The sequence below is a fragment of the Anguilla rostrata genome, chromosome 6, assembly GCF_018555375.3.
Source record: "Anguilla rostrata isolate EN2019 chromosome 6, ASM1855537v3, whole genome shotgun sequence".
Lineage (NCBI taxonomy): Eukaryota > Metazoa > Chordata > Actinopteri > Anguilliformes > Anguillidae > Anguilla > Anguilla rostrata.
The window spans coordinates 35837247-35864027 of record NC_057938.1 but is presented as its reverse complement, the minus strand read 5'-3'; the positions used below and the strand labels follow the sequence as shown (position 1 = coordinate 35864027).

At 41.5% G+C, this 26781-nt stretch overlaps 2 protein-coding genes across 21 annotated transcripts; one reads left to right on the top strand and one right to left on the bottom strand.

Annotated features, from left to right (window-relative positions):
• Positions 1-1165: 1165 nt before the first annotated feature.
• Positions 1166-15193, bottom strand: LOC135257024 (mitochondrial basic amino acids transporter-like). Of its 6 annotated transcripts, XM_064339395.1 has the most exons (6): positions 14834-15193; positions 6914-6957; positions 6080-6117; positions 5074-5111; positions 4612-4695; positions 1166-3845 (listed from the first exon to the last, which is right to left on the bottom strand). In XM_064339395.1, the coding sequence occupies exon 6, from the start codon at positions 3843-3845 to the stop codon at positions 3090-3092; it is 756 nt and encodes a 251-aa protein (XP_064195465.1). In that variant the 5' UTR covers positions 4612-4695; positions 5074-5111; positions 6080-6117; positions 6914-6957; positions 14834-15193; the 3' UTR covers positions 1166-3089. The 6 variants fall into 6 exon arrangements, with proteins under 6 accessions (XP_064195465.1, XP_064195459.1, XP_064195463.1 ...); XM_064339389.1 differs by having other exon boundaries at positions 6080-6957; XM_064339393.1 differs by having other exon boundaries at positions 4612-5111.
• A 13-nt stretch (positions 15194-15206) lies between these two features.
• Positions 15207-24261, top strand: LOC135257023 (solute carrier family 25 member 47-B-like). 15 transcript variants are annotated; one of them, XM_064339378.1, is made up of 7 exons: positions 15207-15339; positions 18188-18288; positions 19776-19819; positions 19916-19987; positions 20523-20705; positions 22742-23006; positions 23126-24261. In XM_064339378.1, the coding sequence occupies exons 5-7, from the start codon at positions 20544-20546 to the stop codon at positions 23401-23403; spliced, it is 705 nt and encodes a 234-aa protein (XP_064195448.1). In that variant the 5' UTR covers positions 15207-15339; positions 18188-18288; positions 19776-19819; positions 19916-19987; positions 20523-20543; the 3' UTR covers positions 23404-24261. The 15 variants fall into 15 exon arrangements, with proteins under 15 accessions (XP_064195448.1, XP_064195455.1, XP_064195449.1 ...); XM_064339381.1 differs by lacking the exons at positions 15207-15339; positions 18188-18288 and adding exons at positions 19214-19419; positions 20318-20413; XM_064339385.1 differs by lacking the exon at positions 19916-19987.
• The last annotated feature ends 2520 nt before the right edge of the window (positions 24262-26781 follow it).

The following is a 26781-nucleotide window of genomic DNA, read 5'->3' as shown; positions in this document are numbered from 1 at the left end:
GGCAGTTAAAAAAAACAGCACGCACATTTAGACCGCAGGGCAGAAGTTTGACCTCGCTGCTTTAGAGCATATGTTCATCTGCCTTCTGATGGGACTACGGGAAAAATACATGTTGAAAACATTTTTCAGAGATCGTAAAGGTAAAGAGGTAAAGCACACTGTAAGGTGTCCAATAGCTGGGTTTTCGTTTTGTCTCATCTCTTCGTGCACTTGCTACATCCACAACTACTGCTCTGACATGTCCACACAGTATCATAAACACTGAGCCATTGTGTATGTATTCTAGTATCATGTTCAAGCAATTAAGAATCGCAAATCTAATACTACATTGTGCAATAGAAATGTGAACAGTGGTCGGGCGATTTTCCATTAAGAGTCACACTTGGGCCTCAAACACTAGCGTAGCTCTGACAGTAACCATTGCAATGAGAAGCACATCTCATTTAAAAGGTTTTTTTTTTTTTTTTTTTACACAACTAGCACTGATGCTATAGATATTAACCCACTTTGCCTCCCTTTTTTGGAATTTGTGTTAGCAACCCTGGGTCCTCACCATGAATCTTCAGGGCAACGGTTGCCAGTGAGATGTGCTTTTGCTCTGATTAGTGAAATCTATCTTATAAGCTGTGTGGCTATTACAGGAAATCAATGGCATTAGATCCAATTAAGTTTCACTTACAGGCAATATTGTACATGCATCCTAATTGGCCTCCAGTGGAATACAAAAATGGTTCAAACCTCAACAGAATATCTCTTTTGACCAGTCCAACTTCTGTTCCTTGGTTTTGCAATTAGAAATCTGTTGTGGTTAATTTATTTTGTCAAGGGTGTTTCTGCCCTGAAATCAGCTCTCCTGACACCATCATAGCAATGTGCATGATCATGACAATCTGGCAAAGTACCATAAAACCGTACCTGGATATGCACTTTAACTTACACAACCCATTGTGTATGTTCCAAAGGGACAGAGCAGATATCGAAAAGCATTCATATCATGTCAAGAACCAAATCAGCATTGCACTAATGCTAATTTGTTTTTTAATTATGTGGTAAATTCCTGGTTATTTTTGGAAGAGGACATTCATCCACCAAAATGGCATCATAAAACATTAAGATCAGAGAATGATTTGATGTCACAAATGAAACTAAGCAAGACAGGAGAAAGTCAGATAAGAGCCATTATTTATTTCTTTCCCACATTTTACACATGCCGATATTACCCTGTTCATCAATACTCAAGTCATTGCTGTAGACTGAACCATGACCTCACCAGGGACCAGGAAGCACTTCCCATTTTTAGGCATAAAAAACCCACCAGGATTGAGGACAGTTGCCTCCCTGTCATCCCCAGCCCTTCAGTAACAAGTCCAGCTCTACTTAACATGGGATACTGCAGCCAGGTGACCATACCGTTTTATGAATATAGCCTTCACCTCTTACACTGCCCTCTCCTCACGCCCATACAAACTACATGCCAAATGCACAAAAGACTCACGTTGACACCATACATATTGCACCTTTCCATTACATCTCATTTCAACAACTTCAACCGCTTTTCTTCTTAGCTTTTGAAAAATGACAGAAGTGATGAGCTATGATGCCTGTTAGAGTTTCTTTTAAACATCATACACCTAACCAAACTCCCTCAGAACACAAGTAGCAATAAATTTGCACCAAATGATTCTAAAATATGTATTGTGGTTACATAATTCAAAGAAACACTGACTGAAGTGCATTCAGTTCATTGTGAACTCTAGACATGGGGGGGTGCATTGTATTCCAATTGAAAACAAATAACATTTACTCCCGTTACCCTATAATGATACATATACACATTATATACATACTGTACAGGCATACCTCTGGGAATAAATATGCAAATGTGCAAGGATGTGCTCTTGGTCAACAAGTCCTGCTACTGCAACTGAAAAGTAACATTTGTGTCCTCCAAGCGCACTGCTGCACAGGAGAACCGCACACAAAACCTGCTCCTACACATGTGCACTCAAGCTGCAAAGGGATTTTACATTCCAGATGCCATCGAACCGCAGGCATCTTTAAAATCGCACAAAACAGTCTTCAGCTGCCACCTGGTCAAACATCGTTAAGAATGGGTCGTATTTTCCTTACAGGAAAAGGACGCCTCAGTCGATGTTCTGCAGGACATACTTATGTCAGAAACACAAGACCCTCTCTCTCAGGTAACAGAATGTCCCATCACCAAAGTGATGCTTTAACTTTTTAAAGTACAGAAAAGAAAGTTCTAGTTTTGGATAGCACTGTTAAGTAAAGTTGCTTGTTGCTTGTGAGACCGCATATTTATCAGTGCCAATCTCCCAGAGACTAATGCTTTTGCAAAAGTTTGCCAATAAAGCAAGAATTCATAAAAGAAAAAAGACAGTTTCTCATTTTCATCACCTAACTTCATAGACAAACATGCATTTACAAATATGCAAACCCTGTGGCTTCCAAAGTGTAATGTTGTTACTTTCAGAGCTTTTTCTCACCATAATAAGATGGCTACTTTTCCCCCAGAAAGGTAACTACAAACTCCTCTCCTCCACACCAATTAAACTTATGCTCTACACTCACCAGTTAAACTTATGCTGTACGTCAAGCAACTTGCATTCAGACATGTGACTTGGTCACTGTGGATGGCAGTTTTGCATCAGTTAGGAGATAATCAAGATAACAGAAAAAACCCAGAAATATAATGGCCAGTGATTTCACTTTTTAGAGGACCTTTTTAGGAGTAGCAGGTAGGGCAGGGGGAGCAGGGGAGTGGGCTTTTCATTATCTTCACATATCAGTGGGCCTGCAAAATATTACTATAAACCAGACATATTCACATAAGGCTCCTTAAAACCAAATAAAACAACAACTAAGACTAGTTTTATACAAACCAGAATAGAAATTGTGGACACATTGTATACACAATTATGTAGAGGTTCACTCTGTCTGCACATATATATATATATTTGTATGTATTATAAAAATATATTCCATCAGGCAACGGAGAGAGACGGGGAGCGGAGTAACCTGGCCATAGCAGCTGTGGGGGGACTATCCCCCAGCAGGGGGCACCGGACTCACAGGCTGGAGGCCTGGGGCTGCTGCTGGAGGCTCCTGGGGGCAGGCTCACAGTCCTTGCCTGCCTCGTCCTCCCGCATGTACAGGAGGAAGAGAGTCACGGTGGCGAAGGTGGCGGCGTTGACGGGAAAGGCGCGCAGCAGCGTGGAGGTGAGGCCGCGCGTGAACACCCGCCAGCCCTCCCTCTGCATGCTCTGCCGCACGCAGTCCCCGATGCCGCTGTACTGGTTGACTCCGCCCACCCCGTCGGCCTGCAGGCGGGACTTGATCACGTCCACCGGGTAGGTGGAGAGCCAGGAGGCGATGCCGGACATGCCCCCGGCGAACAGCAGCTTGGGGATCAGGTAGGGGTCGTCCGGCTCGCAGCCCAGCGAGCGCGTCAGCACGTCGTACGCCAGGAAGTAGACGCCGAAGCCGGGCGTCTCGCGGATGAAGGTGGTCACCATGCCGCGGTTGATGCCGCGCATGCCCTCCCGGTTGTAGATGCGCAGCAGGCAGTCCAGGGAGTTCTTGTAGAGCTTGCGCTTGGACTTCTTCTCGCCCGTGCCCTGCATCTGCATGCGCGTCTTGGCCAGCTCCATGGGGCAGCAGATGACGCACTGGATGGCGCCGGCCGCCGCCCCCGCCAGGAACTGGTGGGCGGGCGTGTCCTGGCCCAGCCTGCGCAGAGTGTGGCCCTGGACGCCAAAGACGATGGCGTTGATGAAGGTGAGGCCCATCATGGGAGATCCGATGCCCTTGTACAGCCCAAGCATCTAGAGACACAAAGCAGGGCGCGTGACAGGAAGTCAAGTTCATGGGTTCGCAAAAATTCACACACGTATGCACGCGCACACACACACACGTACGCACGCACGCATACACACACACACGCACGCACGCACGCACACACAACCCAACGTCCTTGACCGGGCAAAGCACTCATTTCAAAATGGAAGTTAAATCCAAATGCATTGAAGAATGCGATCTCACAAAAGAAGGCTGTGAACCTGCATGACCCCACCTACCCCGGCTTTTAGAGACATCAAACCGAGCCAGTAATACGATACGGTCCGGAGTGTCCCTTTCACAGCCTGCGGTTGGCATGGCGAGGGCGGGGCCTCAGCATACTGCCAAGATTCCCGGCCACAGCGCGCTTTGAACGAGGAGAACAAAGCGTCTCCACTAAATGCCAGGGCCTAGGGAGGCACCTCATCACAAGCTGCCAGCACTGTGAGCAGCAGCAGAGCCTGGTCCCCAGACCATGAGCCCATAACTCACTTAATGACAGATTCATTCCTTCGTAAGGGAGTCATCTTACACAGAAATCAAATTACGGAATTCGAACGCTTTGCACACAGCACTTAACGCTGTGCACATACCTAGCGCAGTTTTGAAATCAGGTGTGAATGTCCGAGTTAATTTTATTACATGTATAATTTCACGCATCTCAAACCATGTCAGGACCCGCCAATAGGTAGTGACGCTCAGCTCGAGCACCGCTGCTGTGGGGCACGGCCGGCGTCGGTGCCGGGCGCTTACCGATTCTTGCCGTACGATGGACTGGAAGCAGTGAAAGGTCCCCCGGTACAGCGGCTTCTCCACGCTCTGAACCTGCAGCCGTACCTGCAATAGAAACACCGCCGGTCTTCAAAGAGTTGAACCGCGAGGCTGCGAGAACACACCCTCCACATCTCAGCGACAGAGACCACAGACATACTCTAAACATCACACCATCAGCATAACAGGAAAGAGGAGCAAGGAAAAAAACAAGACAATAATGCTAAATGTTGTGTCTTACAATGAAGTGAATGAAGATGGAATCTTATCTCTAACACGTGTTGCTTAATTTATTAAACAAATAAGTACAAACTGGGATGATCTTAACCGGACTGTCAAAATACAACTACGCTGTTTACTGAGCGTCTTTCCTTTTTTGGGGGGGGTCACAGAATCAAGACTCAGACTGAGAGAAACAGAAGGATTCACCATGACCGTACTTACGAGGTTACACTTCCGTACAGATGATGTTAATCCCTCATCTACAACAAAGTAACACTTTTGCAGGTTAAATCATACGGCCCCTGGCTCAGAAATAAAGGTAGTTAAAGGCAGCAAAGCAGTTGTAGAACGGAAAATAAAATGAGGAAAAAACGGAAATTAAAGAGCTGTTCTGTGAGAAAACTCCTTCGGTAGCTGTCCTTAGCTATAATTTTGCAATCGCTCATGCCAGCATTTAAATAGGAACTTGAAATATAGCGAAGTCATGGGTCAAGTCTGAGTGCAACGGTAAAGGAGCCGAACTTGGCTGCAGGTTCAAATCGCAAGTGGTACAATATTATGATACCCTTGAGCAAGGTACTCCAATTTCAGGAAGTGCTCCAGATGTGTTAATGGTGTATGCAAAATGTTAATTATACAAGTGACCCCGAATGAGGGCATCAGCTACACTCACAATAAAATTGATCGCTGGGCTTTGATATGGAATCATAGCACTCTGCCCAGTCTTCACACCAGTTGCCATTAAGGTGAGGGGTAATGACGAAAAATGAAACCCTTTGGTTGGCCTGGTAAATTCTGTGTCACCCTGTGGAACTCCTATGTTTGATCTAGGGTGCAGAAAGTGCCTTGGCAGATGCGTCCATCTGGGAGACTTTAATCTGCTTTTAACAGCAAGGTTTGCCAAAACCATAAGCAGGGTCAAAGGGCCACGTTTTTCTTTATTTCTACAGGAATATGCATATGCAGTCAACAGATTGGGTTAGCCTTTGGTTTCACATGACCAGCACTGTCCTGCTGCACCCGGCTCTAGGCCAGAAACAATCTTAAGAGAATTGCAGCCACACAAATTCCAGCACAGCAGGGACTGCAAGTTACACTCATATCAGATATTAAAATACACACACAGTTATTTCCCTTGTTAACTTGCCAATGTCAATTATAAAACAAAAGAAGAAAAAAAATATACATTAAAAAAAATTGTGTTATCCAAAAATCATATTAATTTTACCGGTAAGTTGATTGGGGCATCTTGTATACAGGGGGATCCTGGAGTTAACAAAACAAAGCATTCAAAAATACAGACCCCTAAAATGTTAAGAAAAATACAGCAGAAACAGTAGTACACCTGCACTGTACTATTTAGGGGTACTGTCTAAACATACATCCTCGGGGTAAAAATGGAAAAAGCAAAGTTATTGCAAAGGGGGCAGGGACACAAGAGGTTTGGAGATGAGGCTTCGAATAGGCTTAGCTGTTCTTTAAAAGAAGTGGAACTTATGGACAGTGCCTATAAACCTTGCTGAGCAGATGTGTATGGCAGACTATAAGTTAGGCAGCAATGGCATTCATTTACATCTCAGACACTCAACATCTCCATTTTTTTAAAGGAACAAACTGTGCTCTACAGATGCCAGTTTGAGGCCTTTGCTCGAGAGAACTGGCTAAATGTGCCCATTGAATTTGTCACAGTTGTTTAAGGTAGTTCTGCGAAGCCCTTTCTACTGCCCAGAGAATTCACTGCAAACACTGAAGAGCAAATATTGAGCACTTTCGTAACTGAAAATGGGTGCCAGATATCACTTGATAGGGCTGGAGCAGAAAGGTTGTAAGGGTTTAGTGAGAATTTAAGCTGAATTTTAGAGCTGGATTATAGCATGTGTATGTGGGGGGTGCATTGGGGGAGGCTTCTTATTGTTCATTATTTCCTCTGTCTGCCATTGAGATTTATTTTACTTTTAAAAAAAATCATGCATCAAAACTGCTGTAAACCCGTAACGCAGACCAGTAAATCAGGTACACATGCACCACAGAATACGCGGACCAGATAAAAATGAAAACCCACCTTGACCGTGTCAAAGGGGTGCCCTACAAGGACACCAGCGGCACCTGAAATTAAACAGGAGACACAAACATCAGATACGACAACCCCAGAAGAGTAGTACTACTACACCACCTACCTTCACCACCTAATTCAAGAAAGGAAAAAAGGGGGAAATACAGACAGCCATTGTAAACAAACTGATACGTCATTGATTTAAATGAACTATTTTAATTATGTGAGTGAAGACAAGCTTGACCAGGCCAAAAAAAAAAACAAAAAAAAAAAAAAAACAGCATAACCACACAGGCAATTACCTTGCACAGTTTCACAAGTCTGTTCTATCCATTTGTGTACACAAGGGCCTATCCTGGCATGAGATACACTTTCTTAACTCAACTTTTGGACTTCAGTGACCGAACATTACGTTTCAGAGAAGAACACGTGCTTGCCTGTGCTCGGCTTCACATTAGCAGAGCTTGCAGCTGGTAAATATGCCAAGGCATTACAAATTGTCACAAAAAACATTAAAAAATGTTGGAAAATAAAATACGCATATCTGATGAAGTCTCCTGTAGGTTATATCAATAACCCAGCTAAAAAGCATATTCCCTAGCAAGGGAATCCCGTTAACAGTTCTAAACTTTTGTTACATAACATGGAATTAAAGCAACATTAGCTTGACTAATATGGTCACTTGCTAACGAACATGCTAATGACTAACGCTACTGCTAGGATGCAAGTCATTTAAAAAAAAATATTTATGAAATATGAAAACATATTTGATGGCATTTTACAATTCAGTTCACAAAAAATGCCAGATTGATGCCAGAGTACGATATGATTCACTGCTAATCTTCAACAGTCTATCTCTTGCGGACCACATTAATTATTTGTAGCTCAACGCTAGTTGCATAAGCAGGTCTATCATACAAGATAAGACTGTGCATAGTGTGGAAGACACATTTTCTCCAGCGAGCATCACACATTTGTGTTCTTATCACCCTCTCTTTTTAAAATGTTTTGGTTTGGAACCACTGTTAAATGAGAGAGATGGTTAACTTCATTTCGCACAATATTATACCTGATATTTTATTGTAGTATCTTCTGTCCGCTTAAGTGCAGTGCATGAGACACAAATCTATAGACTTAAGTCTAAATGTTCGGCAATCTTAGGCAATGATTTCTAATATTTAGCCTAGATTTTTTCTATTTTTATGTCTTAGTTTCCCAGAATAGTTAAATAAAACTTATCAAACAATGCCTATAGTGTATGCGCCTACTGAAGCCTGATAATTATTGGAAAGGAGATGGATAGCTGTTGACGCTAATTCACTAATTCCTGTCCTGGTGTTTTGAGTGAAGTAAAGCCGGAGAAATACGCTGACACCTTTAAGTGGAACTGCTGCCGCAGAACAGGCTTTAGGCTTCCCTCAAAAATAAAAAGGAGTACTCCAGTAATTTTAAGGACAAATCCGCCTGTAATTGTGTAGAGAAAATCTAAAAATGTCAAATCCCTACTTGCCACAGTTCAGTAGGTCTTGCACAACCACTTTTTATGTGTTATCAAGTTGCTGCTACTGGTCAAGGCTAATATGCAACCCAGCCTTAACGCTCAGTGTAACAATAACCTCCGGGAAGCTCAAATCTCAGGGGCATTACTATTGGGCCCCCCACCATGGCCAGTGCTATATCAACAGCCTATCACAAGCCAGAAACCTTGTTAACTCAGCTGCACCACGTCAAAAGGGGGCTTGGCTGTCCTAACCAATACAGGGACGTCTCTGGGAAGCTTTGAGCAACAGGCGTGCTGCAGGGTAAAAATCAGCTGTTTACTAAACAGGTCATAAACACCAGCACCCTTGAAGTATGAAAATGGAGAGGGTGGGGGGTGGAGGGGGTCTATGTACCCAGGGGGTTCATGGCTTGATTTTCACAGCAAACTGCACTTTGAAAACTCTGAGAACGTAGCCCCACCCTCTCCATTTTCATACTTCAAGGGTACTGCCCTTTATTATTTGTTTAGTGAACAGCCGATTCTTAGCCTGCAGAACTGGCCTTGCAGAAAGGAGAGGCACGGAGAGGCTGTGGCATATTTGCATGTCCATTCCTCGAAGCAACTTTGCATATGCAACAGGGCAAACGCTGGTTGTCTCGTGGGTTTTTCAAGATGAACCCTTGGATAAACAGGATGTGAATTTACAGAGAATACCAACTGTCAAAGTATGCAACCAATTTACCAAAAGCAAGTGCAGTAAATAAACAATTCAACCCTAATTTAACCCTTCCTGTCAGTATACAAATATACAAAATGCTGAAGAGAGCTTGATATGGCTTATTTTAAAGGTCACAAACATCTGAACGAAAGGATTAAACAATCAATCAATGCCGTCACTGTCAGATTTCCATCTATGGTGGCATGACTTGTTCAGTATAGCTTATAGATTCAGCAAGCAGCTGAGACAATGCTAGCCATAACACTTTGTTGACGGGGTGATCTAAATTGCAATCGTGAAGGGGGGGGGGGGAGGGTTAACGTTTTCTTTGTCATTGGAAATAAACAAAAAGTTGCCTTTCCTTGCCTTGCCGACGTTGTGGATTTCTATGGCCATTCAAGTGTGATGACTGTGTCCTCAAACACACCGCTTGTCAATAAATCCTGTTTATAAACTGTAAATAAATCTTTGTTTAGCCCCATCTCAAACAATTAGGCCTATCCCATTTTCAGCACCTCAGTAATGTAAGTTGATGAAGTAACTGCTACTAATTAAGAACAGATGATGATTAACAGTGATGTTTACAAGTGACATTCGCATGTATTTTAAATGTTTGTTTGTACTGTTTAATAAATTGTATTTTAACTATTAAGATGTTATTACATTTTGCTGCGCAGACAGAGTTCATTTTATGTTCGGGCACTTATATTTTGTTAGGAAATTTTATTTATTTATTTATTCACTGTGGCCGTGTCTCCACATGAAAATGAAATATACGGCACTTTTCGCGTCAAGTTGTCTCAGTTACAGACAAACATTTTTGCTATCAGAATGATTTGAATTAGAATTAATTCTAAACATAAGTTAAGGGCTTTAAAGTTACTGGTGCCAGATAACCAAAATGCCCTAATTTCTAAACACTATGATTTTCATCCATTTCAATTAAAGTAAGTAGGCCAAACTGTTAACCGTAACTGTTACTATAACAGTAATGTTATGGCCACATATCTGTGGTGCAGTTTCTCCCCCCTCCTCCTCTAGTCTTTTTTTGAAAGAAGAATTATTCTACCGGCTACTCATCTCTGAAAAGTTAATGTTTTTATTAGCTAACTGGGTGAACGCTGATACTTGCTAAATGCTAGCTAGCAGTAATCAAAATAATGATGAGAACGTTTCCAAATAACCTTGATATCTAACAGTCTTGGCTAGGGGAGAGGACACATTCTTTTGAAGAAACAAAGCATAACAACGGGCGTGGAGAAATCGATTTGGGCAGGCAACCCAAATGAATTCATTATATGGGAAACATTGAACTGTGTAATCGACTGTTTTAATTTATCAATTGCTATGCCACTCAAGTTCTGAGTAACCATGAAAGCCAGCAGACCCTGCAGCTCTCCATGACCAGAAGTGAGGACCACTGCCTTAAAGACATGCTTTTCGTAGTATTTAAACTTCCATCCATTTTCACTTTCCTTCCTGACTCTCCCCATATTAGATCAACTAATTGTTTTTATCAATGTCTTAATTAAATGAAATTTTAAAAAACTGTATATAGTCACTTGACTGTGCTGTTGGTGTGCCTATAGGAACCCCTGGAGGATGACCATTCAAATACAAGTCTAAATCCCCGGAGGTCACATAGTGGAGATACACTGGAGGCCCTACCCATGATTTATTAAATAAGAGTTGCTTTGATGGAAATTAAAGTCAAGAAAATGAATCATGACCCAATAACAAAATCATGAGTTGAAACCCCAGTTTGATGCCGATACTTGCTAGACATCTTTTATCTGAGGGGTAGGCTACATGTAGAACTGAAATGCCTCCCTCAGACAAAATTAATTTGTGCCCATTTATTGAAGGCGCAATGTGGAGAAGCTATTTCACAGCCTAGAACTGCCAAAAATGAAATGGGAGTTAATATGAATACGGATGTTGAATGAATCCACATGAAATATGTACATGGTATCTACAATTGCAACTTCACCTTAAAGGAATGACCACTCACGTCCCACACATTTTGTTGATTACCTTTTAGACAAACCCTGTAAATATGCATGCAAAAATGAACCCTATGGACATATGTAACTATTTGTCTGAACGGAAGAGGGGTGGGGGGTCACAGAGTACTGAATTTGCACTGTGGAGTTTATAATTCAAATATGTACCAAGGATAAATATGTTCTCATATGTCAGAGCATACAATCACCACAGCTAATACTAAGCGAACACCACTACGTCAGCCCATTACATTCCTGAATGCCACAAATTCCATGGTTCGATACTGCATTCCTCTATTTTGCACACAGAATGCTGGTTTATACACACCACATGCTTGCTTCACTCCTATGTTTGTACTGTAATTATTGTTAGCTGTATGCTTCCATGTAATTGGTGGTAGTAGCAACTTGGGCTCATCATGCCCTGCTACACTTGGTATGAAGATGTAATTTGAGTGCATCACTGGCAGAAGCCCTGGCATAGCAACAGTGACATCGTAACTAATGATATGATTGGCCACCACTGTAAGGGTGTGCACATAGCTTATCCCTTTTTTGGAGGGTTATTATTGCTGCCAATTCTCAGAAGTGGTGTTACAGTCACTGAGAGTTTATGATCCTTAAAAGAGTGTGTTAACCTCAAGGTGATTGTAGGTGATCAAGCGCTTGTAAAACCTTTTATAAGGCTTTTATTTGCCTTTTGTAGGATGGGGGTAGGGAAAATAACTTTTGTTGAACCTCAATTATAAATGAACACAGGCAGTCAAGGTCATCAAAGCGTTTGTGTACAAATTGAGACATCGGCCCACTGGAACTCTGATGTTACGTGACATCATCCCCAATGTGATCGTCATTACCTGGCAGAAAAAGTTCCCGCCTCGTCAAGATTCTAATCGTGAACAAATACAGAAAGGTAAACGGTCAAGAGCAGAAAAAAAAAAGGGGGGGGGGGGGCTTTGTAAACAGCTTCTGTCAACTGACATCAAGAGCCAATCACTTTACAGAGGGATAGTCAAGTGTTGCACCTGAAGATGTGCCAAGCAAATTTATAATTTACTTTTCACCAGTCACTGTTAGGAGCATTGTAAATATATCAGTTCAAATTGATTTCTGAAAAACAGAACCAACTTAAAATACTGAAATATTTTAATGATGCTTCTTAGTGTGTAAGTACAACTATGACTATGGCACTCCAATCCACACTCGCACCACAAACAAAGTATTTTGTGGTGTTTTGAACTCACAAAGCTTTTTCTATTGATATCACAAGTACCACAAATACTGTCAACATTCCCAAGACAATTAACTGTTTACAAATCTTGCCAGCCAGGTTGCTGATGTTAGATAGGAACTGCATGTTGTATTGTGCATTCTGGGGTATTCACTGGAGCAATACTTGCGCAGTAGTGAAACAACCTAAATAAAAGTTGAACCGCAAACTGCAGTGAGATGAGATGTCGCCAATTATATTCAAAGAAAAGTTTGATGGTCTAAACTCTACGTGCCTACTTCTAACTCTAGTCTTTTACCACCTCAATTTGCTGCCATCAATCTGGCTAACACTAGCTGTGCAAGTCCCCTACCAAGATAACACAACGTTTGGGCTAATACAACCATCTTGTCATTTCCAGGCAGAAATAACGACACTTGCATCAAGAGTAACAGTACCTATTCACTTACTACAGGAATAAGCAATGCCATTTACGTAACTTTTAGTATCAACAACGACTCTGACTTAATTAGCTCTATATAACAAGGCCAGTTCGCAGGCAGGTACTAGCAACTGCCTATGTTGCCAATATCTAGAACAGCCCAGCCAGTTTGTGTAAATTAGACCACAGTAAAAAGTAGAATATCTGGATACAAAAAAAGGTGCCAGAAACCATCCTGGCCCATACCTGCCTTACTGCAAATGGGCAAGAGTATCATAGGTGTTCTAACACTTCATCCTACCCGTTTTACCAAGGGGTACTGCGCATGCGCAGTCACAATTACGACAATAAATTTACGCTACCTCTTTTTTGGACCGAAGGTTTTTAATTGCAAGTTTTTCATTATTAGTGTGGTTTTCATTTAACTTTTATTCAATTTATGGTGTTAATTCAACCTTTCTTCAAGTGTATTGTACAAAACCAGCTTATCGTTCTGAGTAGCCTATTGACTGTTATCCAAATCCCCAAACGTTGATTGTAGTCAGCAAACACACCGATAAATTCAAGCACGCACTTTAAGGCATATTTGATTAGTGATGTTCATACTCTAATTGGTCGCTTTGTCGTGTACAGGGCAGATAACATAGCTTATAGGCGTGCCTATACAGCCATACCTCAAATAAGTAATGTTAGTTCCAAGTCATGGTGCACCAACTTTCTGCACGCAGAAGTTACAATAGGTGATGGCGGCGGGGAACATAACTTAGTCCGTACAAGCCACGTCAGCCTTATTCGTGTAGGCCTAATACAAGCAATAGGGCAGCACAATTTTGCTCTTTTTGGCACTTATGCATTTCATAAAGGCAAGTTGTTTGAATTGATATTTCATATAAAACACCAAAGGTAGCATTTTCTGATAGGGCACATTAGGCCACAGAAACAGGCTTCCTGTTTTTTTAAGGGCAATATGTCACTACTAACAATATTTGTATAATGGTCGTTTTGTGTTGGAAGCATTGTTTGTGTTCAAGAGAGTTGCGATGAGAGGAAGTGAACAGGCTTTGGCTCTTTGGCAACGAAGTCTCCGGGAAACCAAAGACAGGATATTTTTCAGATTGTTGGATGAATTGATGAAAATAATATTGTGTTATCTTAGAAACATTGTCTGATAAGGTACAAAGGGCCTACCTACTTTTCTGGCTACAAAAGTAGCACTCATCACCTGCGATAGTATTTTCCGATAGGGTAACAAAGATTGATAGACATGACTATAAATTTGCCCTACCGGTAGGACATTTCGACAAGGTAGGACAAAATAGACAGAACACCGGATGCCGTCCTGACGCCTGGCCTGCACCATCTTAATATCTCATTAACAATCCCAACACCTTAAAAACCACCAATGACTAACGTTAACTAAATTTCGAACTATCGACGACCGCCGATTCAGTTTCATAAACGTTCATTTAGCGCCACAGAGCGGAAGCGCATAAGTTCGCGCAGCATCAAACGTGCAAATCATTTCAAACGGGGCACGCCTCAACATAGACGTCGCTACCAAAGCTTACAATGAGCTGCGTCTGTGTACGACAGACTTCAGGGCTATTTTTATTCCTAAAACACATTATCAGGCCTATTCTCATGCTTCAGTGATTAACGTTACAGTAATATACGAGAAGATATTTTTCTAGCTAACGTCAATATTGTTAGACTACTGTTACGGAAACATATCCTAGCGGTACTCATGGCTTGCTAGTTGTCAGCCGAAACGAATGTCATTGCAACTTATCTACTTCAGCATGAATGAGACTTAGCAAGCAACCAAAATCAGTATCTGAAGTGTTTTCACAAGCCCAGTTGCTGAGACAGTTAGCTAGGTACACAGTTACAGCGACTAACAGCTGCTACCTTTAGCGAAGTAGCTAGCTATCATTATTGCATCATGCAACCAGCAAAGTAGATTTACAAGGTGTCGGCTTAATGTCAACGTTGTCTAGATAATTAGGTTGTCTTAAGAATCATATTAATTTCGATGTATTTTATATATCTAACGTTAGCTGTGTTTCAGCTTACCTCCTATACATCCCGCGAGGAAGTCCATCGCAACTCTTGTATTATTTGAGGATCTGTTTGCTAGCTGGGTAGTTTACAGTGTAGCTAGCTAATTCCCTGTGTTACGTCCTTTGCTTTAGTCGCGGCAGATAGCTCTTGTTTGGCGTTGCGTGACTTGCTAAATTACTAGATGCGTTTACAGTTTAAATCTTCCTCTGCATTAACGTAATGTTTGTGTTTATTCTATACAGTGAGACATGAACCGAGTCGTATAAATCTGTCAACAATGTAAGTACTATGAATTGATGTGGGTGTCTACAGCCTTCAGAAATCGCCGTGGAAATTTTTGCCCACGACGTAGCTAACACTGGTCCTTTCTATTTCGGTGCATGGGCGTGACGTCACTGGAGGTGTTCATGTATCCTTTCATGGAGGAATCCTCAGACCAATCTCGACATTGTGACAAAGACAACTCCCCCGTTTGCAGTCCGCCCAATGCTCTCATTGGCTCCCACAACAATTTACGAGTAAGCTTGTTTATTATGTCTAATTGTCACAGTGATGTGGTAAATTAGCAATTGCTACGTCGCTTCTGGCCGTTTCAGTAAACCCCACAGATATGTTAGTTATCAACGTCTACACAGCAAAGTCAACATGGAATCTAACATTTTAATTTCAGATGTAGTATGTGGTATTTGTACGAATCATGTATGTCGTAGGCGGTATATGTGACCCCTGCTGCCATGACAGGGAACTTTTGAATCTGTAATTGATGCCTGTATTTCAAACCTTATACTTACGTTGCTGTGGTCTTGAGTTTAGAAATATGGCACAACAACAATAATAGTTTGCAATAACCAGAAGTAGGCAGCTTTTAGTGTTAATAGGCAATCATTTTGGTTACAAGACATGACAGAAATAAGGCACTATAATCAGAAAGTGTAACAGAGTCTTATGACAAAGAAAAGGAACACAAAGAGAAGACTGATGTATACCCTACGTTTTTGTATGAGAGGACTAGCACATCCTCCCAAAATGTATATTTAAGCTTCCATTAAATTCCATATATATTTGGCTCTGTACTGCACAATTTTAGATTTGAAATCAAACAATTCACATGTAGTTGAAGTGCAGATTCTAAGCTTTTATTCATGTTCTCTTGTTGGCAAATGCCAATAACTGACTCCAAAACCAGTCAAAAGTCTATAATCAAGACTAGAGACTGAAAGCTTTCTTCTACCTGCACTAAGGAAGCAACTGAACACAGCTGACTAATCAGAAACACCTGTGAATTCTTCTGCCCCAATTATTATGGTGCTGTCCTACATACGCTGTGACAGTAAACCCCTAGGAAGACAGCAAGATGCAGGGAAATGAAGTTTGTTCAACTTGTCTTTTGACCTTTTATTAGAGGAGGGGAGGACAGGGAGAGAGCCTAGGCACATGCCAGAAATAAAACAGATTTTGTCTTCACCCTCACAGGTTCTGGTACTGAAACTGCAATAATACAATAAACTAAAATAACACAGAAAAACCCAATGCCCTTTGGTATTTAATATGTTCAGCTTCTCCCCTCCATTTTTTGCTCTCTCTCATCGCACGATTCTGCGCTCAAGGCCCCTACTCAGGAATCAGAGCAGTTTATATGTTAACAAGTCAAGCTAACAGGGCTCACCTGTGTTGAATTGCTGCTCAGACAGTAGGCATGGTCATAATCAGTCCGATTCCCCTGCCCAGGCCAGTGTCTTCCACAGGTGCCCTGAAATGTGTGTGTGTGTGTGTGTCTTTAACAACGTCAATTATTTTATTACAAATCTAAATGGAGGGCACTGAATGGTCTGACCTGAACTAACACCACCGCCAAGAGACCCGGCTCCTGCAAGGACAGGCATGCTGCATTGTTGGTATTCAATTGAGGGCACATAGCACTGTCCTCTTCAGCACAATTGCAGTTAAGCGGTTGCAGTTAAGCGCATAGTGTTCCACTGAGTCATGCAAAACCAAAGTGGTGCATGTCTGTCTCTACAGTTGAGGCCAAAAGTTTACATACACCTACGCTCAAGATATTCAAACTCATTTTTTAACAACTCCGCAAATTTTTGGAAAGTCAATTAGGGCATCTACTTTGTTCACAGCAGAGGTCATTTTAAATTAATTAGAGACAAATTTATGTCAGCTTTAATTCACTATACCAGAATTCCAGTGGGTCAAAAGTTTATATACACCAAGTTGACTGTCTCTGTAAACAGTCTGGAAGATTCCAGAAACTGATGTAATGACTTTTTAGAAGCTTCTGATTGGCCAATTGTCATAATAAGGAGTTCATTTGGAGTTAATTGGCACCTGTGGTTGTATTTAATGGCCTACGTTTAGAGCCACTGCCTTGGCAACTCAGCCAAGACCACAGAAAACAAACTGTGGACCTCCACAAGTCCGGTTCCTCCTTTGGAGCCATTTCCAAACAACTGAAGGTACCATGAGCATCTGTACAAACAATTGTATGCAAATATAAAAATCTTGGGACTACACAGACACTGCATTGTTCAGGAAGGAGGCACAAATGGACTTCCAGGGCTGAAAGAACTTTGGTCCAAAAGGTTCAACTGTACCCCAAGACAACAACAAAGGAACTGGTGAAGGCATCAGGTACCAAAGTATCAACATCCACCATTAAGAGAATCCTACATCAGCATGGCCTGAAAGGCTGTCGCTCAAGGAAGAAGCCCCTACTCCAAGACCGGCATAAAAAAGCCAGAATGAAGTTTGCAGGTGATCACCAGGATGAAGACCTAACCTTTTGTAGCAGTGTTCTCTGGTCAGATGAAACATAATGATCAGCATTATGTATGGAGGAGAAAGGGTGAGGCTTTTAATCCAAAGAACACTATCCCAACTGTGAAGCATGGGGGTGGCAGCATCATGTTGTGGGGGTGTTTTGCTGGAAAACGGACTGGTGCACTTCAGAAAATCAATGGCATCATGTGGAAGGAGGATTATCTCGAAATACTGAAGCAACACCAAGATATCAGCTGGAAAGTTAAAACTTTCCTCAACTGAGGAAACATTGGGTAGCATTGCTTTGGAATACAGCTTATTTAAATTTGGTCAGGCAAGATAGCCTATATTGCTTTCAGTACAGTAATTTGGTGTCATTTTTATATCAATACTTTTAATGGCAGGCCTAGATTTTTCCAGTTTGAATGAATGAGTTCTAGACAGTGTATGTCTTGTGTGAGTAACTTGGCATTTTTGTATGTTGAAAACGTTTTTTTTTTTTTTAGATATAGTTTACTTTGTACATTTGTCTGTGATCATGTCATAATGCGAGATGAGTGTGCGTGCATGCCTTGCTTTAACCTGTTCTGTTTGTGGCAGACAGTGTGGATCGCAGATTGGGCTCCACAGCCACAAGACTCACAAGTAGCAGAGGCAGGATTGTCATCGTCGGACACGATGGACAACCTAAAGCAAGCAAAGTGTGTGTGTGCATGTGCCTTGCTAAAAACACTCATTAAATATGCTGTATTCCAAAGCCATGCTGCTACCCTATGTTTCCTAAATTATTTAATGTAACTTGGCCCTGTGTTAGAAATGTTGCAGATTGAGAGCTTGCACATTTTGTAAAATGAACTTGACAAGTATAAACATGTTTTCTGGTGTGTATGTGTTCATCAGGTGTTTAAAACATTAATTTAAATTGTGTTCTTCCATGCAGCTGTTTTTTTTATTTTTATGTGATACTTTGACATGACACTTAAAAGTTTGAATGACCACAATGTGTTGACATGGTAAGAAGAAAAAACACAGGGCCACAATTTAGGAAACATTGGGTAGCAGCATGGCTTTGGAATACAGCATGTTTAATTAGTGTTAGCTCAGATAGGCAATGTTGTGTATTGAAACTTGGCCTGTTTTTGATATCAGTACTTTTAATGGCAGGCCTAGATTTAGCAAGTCTTAATGACTAGACCACTTAATAGTGCTTTGTGTGTGTGTGTGAGTAACTTGACATTTTTGTACGTTGAAAACGTGTTTTTTTTTTTTCCAGATGTAACAACCACTATAGGAAGCAATGGATTTCTAGAGCATTGACTAAGAATTTTGGGGAAAAAAAGACAAACCTACTCTTCAAAGGGTTAAAGGAGAATTCTACATGAGGATTTCGCTCATAATTGTTACCTGAATTTAAGCGCACGTAACACGTTTTGATTTCCTAATTTATTTTTATACTTCATTTGAAAATGCATTTTGGGGAAAGCGTAAGCACGATTGATATGCTATTCCTGCAACTTTGTTTAAATAGTCTACGAGTGTTATATAAAGTGTTTTGCAGTTGTTACGGCAAATTTTCCGTGGGTGTCCTTCCTGGAAAGTTGTCAACAACAACACTCGATGGTACGCGGCTGCGTGCAGCTTTCACTACCGCAGCGGAAGGGCAAGTTTAGAGGACGGGCGTACCGATTCAAAACGGCATTTTATGACTACAACATTGCTTACTGGACTGTGTTCGTCCCAGTTTTCTGGATTGACTGCAAGTTTCAACGGGAATGCACTTTGCGGATTTCGTAGCTGGGTCTGTGGGAGGTGACGTACCGTCATTTAATACGGTATCAATGCTGTTATGCAATTACACCAGTATATTTATAGCGCCATATATATGTTTTACTCCCCGGAATAATTTTGTTTTGCAAATTTACGCTGCTGTCTACTCTCTCCAGCCCCTTTGTGACATCTTTTATAGTAGGCTAGGCTACTTGGGGTAGAAGTGTATTGTTTAAACCTGTATTCTGTTGAAACAAGCCCAACCCTCACAGAAGCGAACACACTGAAACATATGACAGATCGTCATATTCTGATTTCGCTACTCATTTAACCATAGTTCAGCAAGTTTCACTATTCCGATGCGGAAAGTCATAAATTGTAGCTTAAATTTAGAGTGGCTTTTTTCTTCTGTCCTCTACAGGAGCCTTAGGTGTGGCCGTAGGCTACCCTTTGGACACAGTCAAGGTAAGCCTACAAAATGTAGAGGATTGAAATTTCATTTGCATTCGAATGCTGAAGATAATGAATACGTGAAATCCGTAAAGTCAGTACATTTTTCAGGTGAGGATACAGACCCAGCAGAAGTTCACTGGGGTTTGGCATTGTTTTCGCTCCACCTGTAAGACTGAAGGGGTAAGGTTCATAGCACTACATGTGGTTCCCAAAACTGTGGGTTTGAGAGGTTGAAGTGAGTCGAGAATGCATAATGCATTTTGAAATATCATAAAACATAAAACATTTTGTTCATGTTTTTATAATATACTTTATTTTGATACTCATGCCAGTCAAATGTTGCACTTGTGTATGCATCAATGGACAATGATTTCAATGGAGAAAGAGTTTAAAAAAAAAAAAAAAAAAGTGCAAACAATTCATGAACAAAATGTTTTATGTTATCTAAAAATTTTTAATGTATTTGTTTTAGCCAGTAAACAAATCTAATCATGAAATGAAATTGTAAAGTATACCCAGGCCCGCTGTGTGTCTTGCTTCTTCCCGGGACAAGATGATCTCAAAAGCCCCTGCCCCCCTGTAGGCCACATATAATCTATTCCCTGAGTAAGTGGGTTGCAATCTATGAATGTTTGGGAACTCCCCCTGATTTATACTTGTATGAACTGTTGCAACTTTGTGCAGGGATATTCTTATGCCCCTCTTATTTCTTTAGGTATATGGGTTCTTCAAAGGCATGTCAGTGCCCTTGACCACGGTGTCTATCACCTCCTCTGTGGTCTTTGGAACCTACAGGAACTGCTTGCAGTGTTTACTGCAACTGCACTCTGGTAGCCCAGAGGCCATGCCAACCAAGCTGGACATCTTCCTATCAGGGCTCGCAGGAGGCGTAACCCAGGTGACAGACGCCTGCTCTGGTGGTACTCTTACCCTCACCTTTATGCTGGTCCCTGTCATTCACTCTGTTTTTGAATGCATTCTTATAACCCTGCAATTGATTAATGAGTGGATATGGTGTGCAATGGTCACCACCTGAAGCCCAATATTACACATTTTTGGTTGTGCTATAACCAGCCAATCTCTCAACCAGTGTTAATCCAGTAATGCCACAGCACATGTCCCCAACAGCATCAGTCAGTGAATTTTGCCATTCTGAAAGGCCTGAAATTTCTTCCAATGCATGTTTTTGCATTCTGTAGCCAGTTGTGGCCAACTACCAAAAATGGCACACTGTTGGGGTACAACTAGTACAACTGGTACAACTAAACAAGTCAGTATCAGTCAGTCAGCTATATTGGTCAGAGATTGGTACTTATGAATAGCCCAGAAATGTGTCGTTTATTTACCGCAGCGAGAACTCTACTCCGACCAGCTTGGATTATTTTTGGACTATTGCTCCAACAATGGCCACCAGCAATCTTGTTTCCCTTTGGATTGCTGACAAGCAAATTTACGTTGGTCTCACTGATAAAAATAATATAAGGAAAATGTTTGAAAACAGGAGATTGAACCCTACAGCAGGCTTACATTACAGGCATTTGGCAGACGCTCTTATCCAGAGCGACGTACAACAAAGTGTATAACCATACACTTAACACTTGGCAATGTCATTGACCAGCTATGACTAGACACAGGTAACTTCATCTTGTGAGGGGTGAGGTAGATTTAAGTTAGTCATGGTTCCTTGGGTTGCTAATGTATTAGCCTAGTTCCTCCTAACAACACACCAGAATTTCAAAACTGGGGTGAAGGCAGAGAGAAATAGTTTTAAAAATCAGACATAGGACCACACAGCAGAGGAACCAATGTAGAATGATGGTCTTTGGGTATTCTCTGCAAGCCCAACCAAAATTGGGGAAAATTTGTTTTTTTATGATTAAATCTGATTGTTTTTATTAATAAAATAATTATTTACTTTTGAGTTCATAAATAGCCAATTTTTCAGGAAATTTAAAATGGGACCGTGCATCAGCCGATCATGTTTTGATCTATAATGATTAGAACGTCCCCAATTCATCTACTCTGTTTTAAGCTACCCCTGTTTGATGTTGTTACGTTTGCACCAGCATAACAGTTGTTCAGGACAGGCAACTACATACAGTTCTCAAATACAATGGTGGCAAATGATGGTGAACTTAATCTCATTCTGGAATCTATAAACACAGATATTCTATGGTCTTTTTTAAGACTACAAGAGGCAATGACACAGACTTGAACCACAACAAAATGGTGTTTGACATCTGTGTTGTTTATTTATCATAATATTTACACAGCCATTCATAGGATTGTGAAATTCAAAGAGACAGCGCATAGTTTGAACGAAAAATCTAAAACAAGATTCCATGCTCTAACTAGCTTGCTCAGCATGAGTAAATTAAAATCACTCCTAGCAATTAATAATATAAATATATTATTGGCCTGTTTTGATCTAAATGCGAAATCATTATTTGTAGCTTATTTAATTCCGGTAATCTCACTGCTTCATCTCACTTCAGCTACAAGTGGCAAAATAAAATTACAAACAACATACATTTGTTGTGTTATTATTGTGAGCTGGCAAATTGGCAAACATATTTAATTTATTTTATGTATTTATTTATATTTTTTTTATCAGAACACATTGAATTATAAAATTGTAAAAATTTAGATTTTGAAATGTCCTGCATTCCAAAGATGCATGGGCTAGCATGACCACTGTAATACTTTGGGCATGCAATTAGAATAAGCCTTGTGTGTATGCTATAAGATTTGGGCTGAGTTGTTTGTGCGTGCATGGGTGGGTGGGGATGGGTGGCTGTTTGTGCGTTGTTGCAGACTGTCTCTGATCCTGTGGTCCCCTACTGGGTTTTCCTTACAGCATGTTTGTGGTTAAAAAAAAAAAAAAAAAAAGATTTTGGAACCTACAAAGATTGTGACTGAATATATCTGGTGAAGGTGTTGGTCATGTCTCCAATGGACACTGTTAAAGTGCGGCTGCAGTGCCAGATGGAGCCACGCCAACTTTCAGCCAACCAAACCCTACCCAAATACCGGGGACCTATACACTGCATGCTGACCATTGGCCAAGAGGAGGGGGTGTTGAGCCTGTACAGGGGCGCCCCTGCCCTCGCCCTACGAGATGGCCCCTCCTTTGCCACCTACTTCCTGACCTACAGCACCCTGTGTGAGTGGCTCACACCAGCCGACCAGAAACAACCAGGTAACCATGAAACTGAGTTTGCACAAAAAAGCAATCACTTGTGAGAGGGCGGGATGAGAATTGTGGGAAGGGAGGCAAGAACCTGGGAAATTGCCTGATGCTGTGCATTCTTCCTCTAGCGTGGCCTGTGGTTATGCTGGCTGGAGGATTGGCTGGGATCTTTGGCTGGACTGTTGGGACACCCATGGATGTGATCAAGGCTCGCCTGCAGGTGGACGGGATGGGGAAAAGGAGGTATAACGGCTTCCTGCACTGCATTGCTGAGAGCGTTCGCCAAGAGGGACCTGGTGTCTTTTTCAAGGGTTTGGGACTTAATTGCATGCGTGCCTTCCCAGTCAACATGGTAGTATTTATCACGTACGAGCAAGTGGCGAGCCTACTCAGGACGCTGCCCTAGGCCACCAATGGCTTCCCCTCACCGTTGGCCCACGATTTTGGAAACTTTGGAGACTGTCAGACCTGGAATAAATGCCTGCCTTCAGTGAAGTTTCTGGTTAATGTGAGGTATGGAACACTTGGGCTTGTACAACTACTTTTGTCTGTTTAAAACATATTGACAGAATCACAGTATATGCAGATTTGTTTCCAGATGATGGTGCTTAATTTTAGCACTCCTCTGCATCACACCCCTGTACGACAGTTGCTTAATAGAAACTGCAGGAGTTCACATGTCTCTAAAAATGGCTCAGATGCTCCTTGGTTGTTCTGTAGTCCTGTCACGTGGTATATCATGCTAATAAAGCATGACAAAGGGGCAACATATTAATCTTACTAAGCTTTTCGTAGTAAGATGAATATCTACACCAAGACAGGTAGTTGTTTAATTGCTGCAAATGTAGCATGCACCGTATGAATCATACTGTACATGCTCCAAAGACAGGAGAGTAAAACTGAGGAGAACTTGTCTGCAAGTTCAGGTCTTCAAATGACAACCAGATAATAAACTTATAAACTCATGAATTCAATCAAGAGCTTAATCGTTATTGTGCAAATTGAAATTTGTTCATATGAGACACCTGGGTCTTATGTTCCATCATAACCCATAGAGTAATCAATGGTGAGCCACTAGAACTTAGCTACACCACACTACAGCTCTTGATACTGCCTTTTAGTTCTACATTTTTCGCTTCGCATAACTGACCCGTAACTGTATCAGTGTACTGCAAACTGAAGCCCATGGTAGCCCTTTTTTTAAAACGGGAAATACAATCTGTTTGGACATGCACTCAATGAACCAAGACCTGGGATCATCTGACCATTTCTCTGAAGGAGGGTATGTGATTATATGACTGTCCATATGTGTTTGCAGTGGTTGCTAAGAGGAAAACTGTATTTCTCAGGTGCAATTTTGTTAAGTTGATTCAGTTGTCTTCCACAGGAGTTTATTTTTGCAGTTTATCAATGTTGGAATATAAAATATAATTTAAAGCCTTGGAAATATTTAAGCCTGGTTGCAATATTTCATAAGTATTTTGTGGGTGTGAATTGTTTTTGTTTTCTTTTTTTTTAATTGAAATGCACAAAATATAACAAACATATTTTTTTTTTTGTAAAACACAATAATACAGCTACTGAAACTAAAAGCCTTATGAATACTATGAAAATAATTCTGAAATCTATAGATAAAAATTTTTTAATTATTATTTTAATGTGTAATTTGGTTTACTGTATTGCTTTATAATGTATACATTTTACAGTAAATTAGGCTTCAGTTCAGCTTTTAACTGAAGTAGCAGAACCAAGCTGTGGACACCTTTTGTTCTGTGAGAAGATTAAATAGAGAGAAAATGGTTGGTTGCATCAGGCATTTTAATATCAGTCTTCAAAGGGCCATTGACTTTCACAGTGTGTGTTTGGTATGTTTTACCCTTTCTGTATCGCCCCCTTTTTTAAACACAAGCCTGACAATGACATACCAAAAATTTAAATGATTACTATTCTTGAACCCTTTTGACTTTAGGCATAACACTGGTCTCTTCGCCAAGGTAACCCTTGGTAGTTTGTTTTCAGAATTACTCTAAATGTTTCAGAAAGAAAGTAACAGAAGCCCACAGAGTAAGTTTTTTTTCTCCGCTAAAATATTCTTTTGAATGGATATGGTTGTGGGTATGCCTGGTGAGTTTATAAACACAATGGCGTCACAGCCACAATACTGGACAAATCCTGGTTCACATTTGATGACAATACCACCACAAATAAGCATTCTGCATTGCTTTTTCTGAGCTATGCCTCTGTGGGTTTCCAAAAAGGCCATGTGGAAACTCCAAAAGGACGCTTGGTAACCAAATGATGTTATGGAAGTCTCATGGAAGCCTAACAAAACTATGCACTGTTAGAAATGCAATTTCATCGGCTAAATGCTTTTGAATTGTTACTATATATTTTTCTACTGGCTGGCTGTGTACTGGGCAGAACTTATACTGTCCAGCTCGTCGTTACTGGCGCACGGTGGGTCTCATCGGCTATAGTGAGGGACTGCTTGGCCAGTACTTGTAGGTGGACTCATTTTGTTTTAAAGAGTCTATCCAAACCAGAGATAATAACATATTAATATATTCACAATACTTTTGGTGTGTTTGGAATGGCAAAACGGACAACAATGATAACTCCTCAGGAGAATTGCTAAGTAAACAATGGGCATTCTATTAGTGCTTCAAGCACCACACCCGAGGCATCACATGTGACCACTGTGGGCGCATCCAGGCTGAAGTGTGACAGTATTGATGATGACGTGAGCTGCTGCTGGATGACACGCACCGCCTCCTGGCAGACGGGTCCAGACCCACGCAGCATCCTTCTTTAACAGCTGGTGCAGGGGAGCCATGGTGTCCAAGTACTGCGAAATAAATTGGAGGAAATAGGTGGCCATTTCAAAAATATTAAGATAGCTGGGATGGAGAAAGGGTTTCAGGCAGGGAGAAAACAGCCTTCATGTGAGACAGAATGGGGGTAATGCCATTGCAGGAGAGTCTGAAGCCCAAGAACTCTTATCTCCTCAACCCCTAATATGCATTTCTCAGTGCACGGGGTGACGTCGTACTGCACATATCACTGAAGCACCTGCTCCAGGCATGTGTCATTCTGGCCTGTCATAGCACTGTGGATAACCACATTATTGAGATAAATGGTGACCCCTTGGATGACTACTAAGATGAGCGACATTATTGTCTAAAAACAGCTTGGGGCAGATGACATAATAAAAACCATGTGCTTATATCTGAAGAGCCCCACATGAGAGACAAAGACAGTAAAGTCCCTACGCTCAGGGGCGAGGTTAGTACCCGTGGCGCAGGTGCTTCTAACTGAAGACTTTTGACCTGTGGAAGTGACTGGTCAGCTGTTCTGCGGTAGAGAGGAGATACTCATCAGGTATGATGGCTTTATGTCACAACTTCCCTGTCCTCTTCCAGGCTACCATTAGGTTCGACAGCCAGTGTGAAGTGTTGACAAGTTCAATGACAACTTCTTTCACTAGGTAGCATAACTCCTCTTGCAATACATCTCAAAAAGACAGTGAGAGCCGCCACCATTGGGTCAACTGTGAGCTGGTGCACAAACCCAGAGATGCAGCCCAAGCCTTCAAAGAGATCAGGGTGACGATGTGGCCTAGCGACAAAGATCTGCAGGATGTGCACCCCAGTGGTGTAGTTTAGTACAAATCACAGGCAGTGGAATAGGTCCAGTCGCATTAGGTTGACCCCTTTCATGATTAGGAAGAACCGTGTGTCGGGCCAGACTGATCCTTGTATTGCACGGGAAGACACACCCTTACCAA

Coding starts and splice junctions, on each gene's coding strand:
- LOC135257023 (XM_064339373.1), top strand. CDS start 19,054: ATGCATTTTGGGGAAAGCGTAAGCACGATTGATATGCTATTCCTGCAA. Junction 20,706..22,741: donor TCGCAGGAGGCGTAACCCAG/GTGACAGACGCC, acceptor TATCTGGTGAAG/GTGTTGGTCATGTCTCCAAT. Junction 23,007..23,125: donor AGCCGACCAGAAACAACCAG/GTAACCATGAAA, acceptor TTCTTCCTCTAG/CGTGGCCTGTGGTTATGCTG.
- LOC135257024 (XM_064339389.1), bottom strand. CDS start 6,140: ATGCTTTGTTTTGTTAACTCCAGGATCCCCCTGTATACAAGATGCCCC. Junction 5,112..6,079: donor ATGCCCCAATCAACTTACCG/GTAAAATTAATA, acceptor ACTTTGTTGTAG/ATGAGGGATTAACATCATCT. Junction 3,846..4,611: donor CCATCGTACGGCAAGAATCG/GTAAGCGCCCGG, acceptor TTGTGTCTCTAG/ATGCTTGGGCTGTACAAGGG.